General features: G+C 40.1%; 1 protein-coding gene and 1 pseudogene across 1 annotated transcript in view; one reads left to right on the top strand and one right to left on the bottom strand.

The window, feature by feature from the left end:
• Positions 1-2638: 2638 nt before the first annotated feature.
• Positions 2639-8573, bottom strand: LOC102591000 (filament-like plant protein; annotated as a pseudogene).
• A 170-nt stretch (positions 8574-8743) lies between these two features.
• Positions 8744-10077, top strand: part of LOC107060750 (ankyrin repeat-containing protein At3g12360-like) — a 6763-nt gene continuing 5429 nt past the window's right edge. The window contains exon 1 of the mRNA XM_015308980.1: positions 8744-8909. Coding sequence (XP_015164466.1) covers positions 8744-8909 — 166 coding nt within the window. The remainder of the gene's footprint in view (positions 8910-10077) is intronic.

Raw genomic sequence — 10077 nt, 5'->3', positions numbered from 1 at the left:
AGTTTTATCAGATGGTTGGTTATAACCTTTCATTGCTTTGAGATAAGCTGTTGAGTTAAGTTTCCGCTGAGTAAAGAAAGCCAGGCCAAGGGTTCGCTTGGGGCTAGCAATGGTCTCCGAGTGCCGGTCCCGCCCAGGGTGTAGGCTCGGGGTGTGACAAGAAACCCTCCACAAATCGTCTGTAGTAGCCTGCTAGTCCGACAAAGCTCCGAATCTCAGTAACTGAGGTGGGCCTAGCCCAATCACGAATAGCTTCAATCTTCACCGGATCTACCATAATGCCCTCATTGGATACAACATGCCCCAAGAACGCTACAGAGTCTAACCAAAACTGGCACTTTGAGAACTTGGCATAAAGCCATTGATCTCTCAAAGTCTGGAGCATAACTCTCAAATGCTGCTCATGATCACCCCTACTCCGCGAGTATATCAAAATGTCATCAATGAAGACTATGACGAAGGAATCAAGATAAGGTCTGAACACGTGCGTCATCAAGTCCATAAAGGCAGCAGGGGCATTAGTCAACCCAAATAACATCACCAAGAACTCATAATGGCCATAGCGGGTCCTAAATGCAGTCTTAGGGATGTCCGCTGCCCTAATCCTCAACTGGTGGTAACCGGACCTCAAATCAATCTTAGAGAACACTGAAGCTCCCTGTAGCTGGTCAAATAGGTCATCAATCCTAGGCAGAGGATATCAATTCTTCACCGTCACCTTATTCAACTGTCTATAGTCAATGCATATACGCATCGTATCGTCTTACTTCTTAACAAAAAGAACGGGAGCTCCCCAAGGTGATATACTAGGTCTGATAAATCCCTTACCCAAGAGATCCTGAAGCTGAACACTGAGCTCCTTGAGCATTACAGGAGCCATCCGATATGGAGGAATAGAAATAGGTCGAGTACCTGGCTCAAGCTCAATCAGAAAATCAATATCACGCTCTGGGGGTAGGCCAGGTAGGTCAGTAGGAAACACATCTAAAAAATCATGAACAACAGGAACTGACTCAACCAGAGGGACCTCCCTACTCACATCATGCACCTAGGCCAAATATGATAAGCATCCACTAGTCACTAGCCTCCTAGCCCGAATAAAAGAGATAACCCCAACTGGTGTGCTACCACGAGATCCTTGCCACACTACCGAAGGAATACCAGGAATGGCTAAGGTAACGGTCTTAGAAAAGCAATCTAAAATAGCGCGATAAGGGGATAACCAGTCCATGCCCAGAATCACATCGAAATCAACTATGTCAAGCAATATAAGGTCAGCCCAGGTGTCACGCCCCTAGATAGTAACTAAGCAAGATCGAAATACCTGATCCACTACTAAAGACTCACCCACGGGGGTCGACACTCGCAACGGCGCTACCAGAGGCTTGAACATCATACTCAATCGAGAGATATAGTAAACAGAAACATACGAAAAAGTAGAGCCTGGATCAAATAAAGCCAAGGTGGGCTGCTGGCATAAAAGAATCGTACCTATGATCACATCGTCTGATACCTCAGCCTCCGCCCTCGCTGGAGCTGTATAGAAGTGGCTATGTCTGCCTCTGCCCTGACCATCAGACCTACCACCTGACTTGCCTCCTCGGGGACCACCCCGTATACCCTGTTGACCACCTCTACGGTCCTGACCCTGACCACGGCTTCTAGCTGGAGGTACTGGTAAAGCTGGGGGAGCTGCATGAGGAGCGGGAGCAATCCGACTATGCTGAGGGCAGTCCCTGGCCCAATGACCCATCTCACCACACTCATAGCAACCCTGTCGAGGGCGACTCCCAGAAGAACGACTTCCATGGCCTAAAGAACCCAACTGAAACACCTCGCTGCCCTGACTCAAACTAGCCTCACTCCGACCACCATCTGATGCCTGAAGAGAGGCCTGTGTAGGTCTACTAGACTGACCCTGTTGAAACCGTCGTCCGACCCTATCATGATAATCTCTAGACCTGGGGCGGGAGTCACTGTAGCTACCCTCATGCCTAGCCCTCTTCTCGCTGCCCCCTTGGGCCTCGCGACGAAGATGCTCCATAGTACTGGCATGGTCAACTATGTCTAAAAAGATCGACCACAGAACTAAGGACTGGGTCTCAAGCCGAAGCTGCAATCTCAACCCATGAACAAAGCACCTAACTATCTTCTCCTCTGAAGGTAATATCATCTCGACATGACGGGAGAGCTCGTGGAACCTAGTCTCGTACTCTGCCACCGACATGGAGCCCTGCTCCAACCTGCAGAACTGATCCTTGAGGCGGTCTCTGATGCTACAAGGAATAAACTTGGCCAAGAAGGCCTCAGAAAACTCATCCCATGATACTGGTGGAGATCCAACTGGCCTGGTCTGAATAAATGTGCGCCACCACTGCCTGGCTGGCCCATCTAGCTGGTAAGCAACGAAGTCGGCCCCTCTAGACTCCACAAGGCCCAAAGTGCGAAGCCTCTCACGACAAGTAGTAAGAAACTCGTGGGCATCCTCACCCATAGCCCCAGAGAACCTCGGTGGTGTCAACCTGAGAAACACACCAAGCATCTTCTGGTCCTCAAACGGCATAGGTTTGTCCGCTTCCAAGGGCTGTACTCCCTCAGGTGATACCTGGACCTGAGGTGCCCTCACTGTAGGCTGATTCTACGGTACTTGTGCTGGTGTAACTGGGGCGGGTGGCTGTTGCATCCCCCCAAGCACACCTAAGAGCTGAGAAATAGTGACCTGGAGATCTGGAGTCAGAACTAGTCCGGGTGGCGGCTGGGCTAGACCCGGCCCCACCGACTGATCTGGTATACAAAGTGCTGAAGGGTCTGCTACTGGCTCTAGATCCTCCTCTCTCTCCTGGGCTGGTGTTGTGGCCCTCTCTCGACCTCGGGGTCGGCGTCTACCCCAACCTGGGTTCTGTCTGCAGGCCTGGGTGCATCACCCCTGGCCGCGCCACCGCGCGAGCTAGCCATCCTGCGAAAGAGTGAAACAAGTGAGATCTTAAGGAACCAATAAGACACATGCTGCACGAAAGAGAAACAAAAGAGGAAATCTTTCTAAGGACATCTTGTAGCCTCCCGAAGACAAGTTACGGACGTCTCTGCACCGATCTGCATGACTCTACTAGATGTTAGCTCTCTACAAGTGAGACCGATGAACCTGGGGCTCTGATACCAACTTGTCACGACCCGATTTCTCGAGTCATGATGACACCTACTATACCCTACCAGTAGGTAAGCCAACCCCATAACCCAGAACATCAAGCAATGAGTGAAAGGGCAGAAACTAGCAAAAATAATAATCTAAACAAGAATAACAAGGCGGAAGCAACCCAAAATAAATATATACAGAAATCCCTCCCAGAACCTGGAAGTCACCAGTGCAGAGCTATCTAATAAAGAGTACAAGTCCCAAAAGTGGACCACAACAAAACGTGTTTCAAAGGCAACAAGACTAGCTAAAAAAAAGAAGGAGACATAACAAACCTAAAACGCCAAGTGCTCGCCCTCGTCTCCGAATCACAGATGCAAAAGAAGGCTGGAACTAATCACCGCTGGTAACTGGTACTGGGACCTGCATCACGAAATAGATGCAGAGCGTAGCATGAGTACCAACACAACAGGTACTCAGTAGGCATCATAGGTCGACTGAGCAAAAAGGGGTAAAACCAATAAGAAATAATAGATTCTAGACACAGAGAGGTCAAAGCGGATATGAAAAGAAAGCACATGAGCATACCAGAAACAAACTAAGTACAACTAAACTAAATGTAACTGGACCCCCATATGCCCAGAAGGTACACTCGTGCGCAAGTTCAAATAAAACCTGAATGGACCCCCACACTACAAAAAAAATAGCATTTAGCAACGGATTTCAGCGATAAACAATATTCTGTCACTAAATAATGATGGATTAGCAACGGAAAACTCATTTGGTTGCTAAAATATCAAAGAAAATATTAAGATCTTCAATAGCGACGGATTAGCGACAAAAATTCAAATTTGTCGTGAAAATTAGGCGCTAAAATTTGGCGCCTTTATTTGCCTACAGAAATAGCGACGTACGGTTGATGACAAAATTGATAATTTGTTAGGGACATATATTACGACGAACCAATTTGTCGCTAGTGTTATTTTATTTCTTGCTACAAATATTTTGGTCGTAGGCTAATTTCTCTTAAATCATAATGAAATATTTAGTGACAGAACGCATATCCGTCGCTAAAATCGTCGCTAATTTTTACCCAAATTTTTTAGGGCTCAAATATTTCCCTCTCAACTTAACACTTTTCCCTCATTTTCAGAGAGAGAGAGTGAAAAAACTTCTCATCTCTTAGAGTGTGAGAATGAGAAAACCTTAAAGTGCGAGGGTGAGAAACGTTTCTAACATGGAGGACCTCTAGCTGCTCCCCACCCACCCACCCGCTCAGTGAGAAAACTCTTTGTGAAGTGAAAGTTTGTAGATCTTTGAAGAATGTGAGTTAAGTAAAGTTAAAAATTGAGATTTCACAAATTTGGGTAAGTATTCTCTCTATTCCAGCTCTATTTTGTTTGTCTTTTACTTGTAGAATAACAATTTTGGAGTCATCTCTATTTTGTTTGTTATGTAATCATTCCTTTTTTTTCCTATTTGTAACAACGATTTTGATGTTGTTATTCTTGTTTTTGTTTGCTTGTCATATGATTTTTTGAGTGTAGACCCATTTTGATTCATTCTATTGTATGGCTAATTTGACAATAGGTTTCTCTGATTCATTCTCTAAAAGTGAATACCCATATTTGAAGAATAATTTAGTACTCTAACTTTTGATTTTTATCTTCAAATTTTCGAGTTTTGAATCCACCCCCTATTTTTATTTTTTCATCTTTACTTGCAGATCTATATGGTATCATTGGGTGCATTTGATTTTTGAAGAGTTGTTGATATGGATTGTTAGTTAGACCCAATAATAGTTATTTATGTAAATATTTCAACAAAAATACTACTCCTTCATTTCAATTTATGTGACACTCTTTGGGATATTGAGATTCAAACAAGTCTTTTATTAAGATGAATTTGAAATTAGAAATTTATAGTGGACATAACTGATAAGGTTATTTATTTTTGTATGTGAACAAATAAGTATACGTATTTGAGTGGGAAAAAGGTAATGCACCCTACTTAATTAGAGATATAATAGTTAGTTATAGAAGAGGGCTTGTTAGTATTGAAGAGTGTATTATACTAAAGTTGTACTTTTCAAATACTTACTTAACTTTTTGTTTTGTGTAGATTAATGTTTCACTTCATTATAATACCTATTTGTTGTTTTTTCTTTTATCGATGACATGATTGCTTCATTGTTGCTGGTACTTACGTGTTGGTGCTTGGATGCTGCGTCATCATTGCTGGAAATCAAGTGTTGCTGCTTGGACGCTGCTTCATCGTTGCTGGAAACTTGTCGCTGCTGCTTGGGCACTACTTCATCATTACTGGAAACTTGTCGCTGCTGCTTGGACGCTTCTTCATCACTGTTGATTTATCAAAAGGTAATTGTTTTCTACTTTCAACACTCAAACTTCATATTTCTTTGAAAATCAAAAGATATTTCTTTTTAACTCTTTCAGTTTTCTTCACAAATTTGATATTTTTTTATAGATTTGGCTGAAACTCAAGGAAATTCAAGGTAAAGTCTTTGAAGATTTGTTTAGGTAGAGTCTTTAAACTCAAGTAAATCTATTTTATTTATATATTTCGTTGTATCTCTTTTCTATATGATTTTATGTTGAATTGTCGATGCCTTTTCTTTATGTGATTGTTGATGCCTTTCATTACCTTTTACATGAATAATTGGTTGCATTGTCCAACTCTTGCAAGTTTAAGAATTATGATTTAATATAGTAAACATTGTTGCTTAATATGTTCTGTATAACTACAACCTTTTTTCCTTTTGAACCTGTTGACTAAATGGTTTATATAAGCATTGGTGTTGCATTATAACATGTTATGTGTTCTAATAAAGATTTAATTCTTTGTTGACACTTGTGCTTGTCATTCTTTTTTTGTGTGGTTCAACACCAAGTGAGATACATTTTATTAAAAATGGTCGAGATCCAACACCAAGTGAGATACATTTGCACGTCTATACACATGGTCATGATGAAAAATCTTTTGTTGGTGAACGAGCTCGAGTCGTGCATGTAAGTTCAATATTCTATAATTATATTCACGTTATATATTTATTGGTGGAAAAATCATGTATTCACTTTATATATATATATATATATGTGTGTGTGTGTATGTGTTATATTATTGTATTCACTTTATAAGTCTAAACCAGTAGTATTAAAAGCTTCCTCGATTGTTCTGTAGTCTCTAATGGTATTGGGATGTTGAACTTTGGGTATGAGTTTTACAGAGGTGCAATTCAAAGATTTAAACATATCAGTAGTGTTGTAAAGCTCTTGAGTATCTTGTGTTCTTTTTAGACTTGGTCCACTGCTCATTATGTCTCTTCTTACTACTGATAACACATGAGTTGATGATCCAAGTAATTGCCTATATCTCTTCTTACTCTTCAAATAGTTTAGGAGAATAGTGAACGTTGATCATCTGTACTTGCATCTACTCAAGATTCTCTCTGCGTGCTGAACCTTCTTTGTGACAAATGAAAATTTATTCATGTTTAATTTTTTTAAGTGGTGTTTCAGTTCTATCAATTTCATTCAGATTCTTTCTATTCCTCTTGTCTGACTTGGTTTTCTCCATTCCCTTATGATGATTGGCATGAAGCTTTTATGATTTGTTAAGTGGTTGAAAAATCTGATAGTTTCTTGCCCCTTTTGGCGACATCACTTCAAAAGGGAATGGAGATTTCTTGTGAACTCAATGTCTTGATCTTATATTGTTATTGTGTTTATTTTATACAAATCAAGATAAATTTCTCTATCTCGATCTAGCAAACATTTTTCACTTTTGAGCTTCATGGTTATTGTCTGTATTGATTTTGATTGGAATAAGTTGCAGTTGCTTTCCCTTTATTTCTGTTTGTAGCTTCTATTATTTTCTATTACTAGCTCTGGAAATCTCCTCTTGAAAGGTTATTTTCTTAGGGGATAGTTATTGCTTCTCAAGAATGTAGTTAACTGGAAAAAGGAAACTAGAAATGGATACAAAAATCTACTGAAATGGATTAAATAAAAAGAGGGAGATTAGCCAAAGTAGTGTATCAGGAAATCTTCTAGAGTAACCTCCATAGTTCTCCTCTTGCTATATCAACAACTGATCTTCCACCAGGAATATTTGCAGCTCGTTTTGTAATTCCCAACACTTAGCTCCATGTCTATGACTAAGATTTTTCTCTTTCAACTCTTTTATTTAAAGAATCAATATTTAAAGACATGCAACTCTTTTGCCTCTTTTACCATATCTAGCTCCTTCTGCAACCCTTCCAACCTGGTTTGAATTTCCTTAAGCTGCAAATAGGAAACTTATAGAACATATTGACTCACGTTTAAAGCATTCTCTAGTTCAGATTTCTCTGATTCAATCTTCTCCAGCTTTTGTTCTAATTCGACCACCCTTTGTGAAATGAAATTGTATTATGCTACCAAAGTGTTCTGAAAATTGAGGGAATCATGAGGAACATCATCAGATGTTGCTGAAGGTGTCTTGTTTGCAGTTTCAGATAATGTAGCAATGAGTGCTAAAACCCTTGAATTTGAGCAACTTGGTTCATATTCTCTTGTTTCCAGTTTACTCATCTTGAGGGCGTCATTGCCGACTGTGTTTAATCGCTCTCTATTATCAGATTGACTATCGATGACAGAGTCCACATATAAAGATGAAACAACAGAAGAGCATTGATCAGTGAATGGGAATGATTTGTGAGCCATGGCCTGTAACTTTCAACACTCAGCTTCATGTTTGGTTAACTTTTTATGTTTTTCAACTGCTGCTTGCTAGCAGTTTCTGCTGCTTCAGTACTTAAATCCCTCTTTATAATCATAATTTCCAACACTTCTGAACAACAGAGAAGTTCCATTTAGAGAGTTGTGTTATCGTTCTCTAGACATTTAAGCTTGACAAGGATATCATGATCAGTAGAAATAGGCATTTCAGCTTTACCAGCCTCCACTTATGTCTGGAGCTTAAGTAGCTATTTCTCAAGTGCAGTTTTTTAAGATTGCAATTCATTTTTTCTGCCAAAGCATCTTGAATCATTTTTTGTTTCTCAACTCTAGCTTGTCTCAACTGCCTGATACATTCCTTGAGTGCACCATCGAGATGACTGACACGAACATCCAAAGTCAAATTCTTCTACACAATTGCATCTAGTTAATATTTTGCTGATATGATATTGGTTTTGTTTGAAATTTACTCTTGTGAACTTTGTTTTGCTCAATATGGTTGTTTTTGTTCTTTACGCTTTTTTTAAAGCTTAATTTTTTAAATACATGAGTGTTCACTATTGTTAATGGAGTCTGGTTGTGTCAATTATTATTATTAATAGTGAATTTTACTAATTATCACTCTCTTTTGCAGGAAAAATATCAAGAAATATTACAGAACCAAACACAAACTCAATTTGATGTTGATCAATGGCAAGCATATTATCAAGCAGCATGAGGGGAAAATAAAAGAAGGATATATGGTCTTGGAGCTCAAGAAAAAGTATTTTAAGGACAAAATATTGGTGTCTCTTCTGGATTTGATGTTGCGGGCTGAACACCATGTCCAAATGCTCAGGCAATACCGACAGAAAATAGGGATGGGTTAGTGATGCGAATGATTCCTTCGTTAACTAATCACTTGATTCCTATATTTGTTGAGAATGCACGTGGGTTGAATACTCTAGCCTCATCTCAGCCTCACTCTCCTACCAACCATCCATCAACTATTGCACCTGTAATTCCTGGTCCAGCTGCAGCAAATATCGCTGAGGATCGTGCATCGGTTTTTGAGGAATGAAGTTAATTTTGTTGGCTAGATTTTTCGCAAATGCTTTCAGCCATATATTTTGCTTGAAATTTATCTTTAGGGATGTTTTGAACTTGGTAATATAATTTGCACTTAGCTATGTACTTTAGATCTTTTAGAATATTAATTTCTATTACTTGAGTTAATTTTGTGATTATATAATGTGTTTGAACGTGTGAATTTAAAATATTACACAAATAAAAAAATATTGACGAATTTTTGACAAATTATTTTCGACGCTAAAGAATGGCGACAGAATTAGCGACAAATATTTGGTCGCCTAATATGATGAGACGACGAAATAATATACAAAATAAGCAATAAATTTAAAATACAATGATGGATTTTTTTGTCGCTAAATAAAGACAAAAATTTATCAAGGCTACGGAATTAGTGACAAAATTTGGTCGCCAATGAGATAAGACGACGAAATAAGTTACACAATCAGCGACATATATTACAAAAATAGTGACGAATTGTTTCGTCGCTAAGCTTGCCAACAGATAACTTCCGTCGTGCATCCGTCACTAAATTTGCGACAGATTCATTTTTTTGTCGCCAAATGGTTAGCTACACGGAATATAGCAACGAGCAATATTCTGTCGCTAAACCAAAATAGCGACGAAATAAGCTATTTAGTGATGGATTTTGTCTGTCGCTAAACACAATTTTTTTTGTAGTGCCATAATCCGACAGGTACACAGAAAAGCTAAGTCTACTAAGAAAGAAGATAACCGGGCTCCTAGCCCAAAGTAACTAAGATAATCCATCAGACTCCACCCAACCAGCAGTGCATTCCCAGCCCAGCTAGAAAGAGTGACCCTAGGGGGCACCCAACCAAACAGTCCACTCCCAGCCCAGCTAGAAAGAGGGACCCGTGAGTGAGGTAGATATCGCGGGTCGTCCTACCATGCAGTCAGCTCCTAGCCTAGCTAAAAAGAACAACCCGGGGACACCCAACCAGCGATACGTTCCCAACCCAGCTAGAAAGAACGACCCCGGGGGTGATGGTATCCCCAATAGGATCCAATCCAACAACAACCACCGTGGAACGACGTCTAATCTAAGAAATCACAGAAAAGGCTCCAAGCCTATACTATCTCAATCCCACGCCTCTAGTGATGCACCAAACCTTC

This window comes from Solanum tuberosum, unplaced genomic scaffold, assembly GCF_000226075.1.
Source record: "Solanum tuberosum cultivar DM 1-3 516 R44 unplaced genomic scaffold, SolTub_3.0 scf00095, whole genome shotgun sequence".
Classification (NCBI taxonomy): domain Eukaryota; kingdom Viridiplantae; phylum Streptophyta; class Magnoliopsida; order Solanales; family Solanaceae; genus Solanum; species Solanum tuberosum.
Note: the sequence above shows the minus strand (reverse complement) of the source record. Positions and strands in the feature narration are given on the sequence as shown.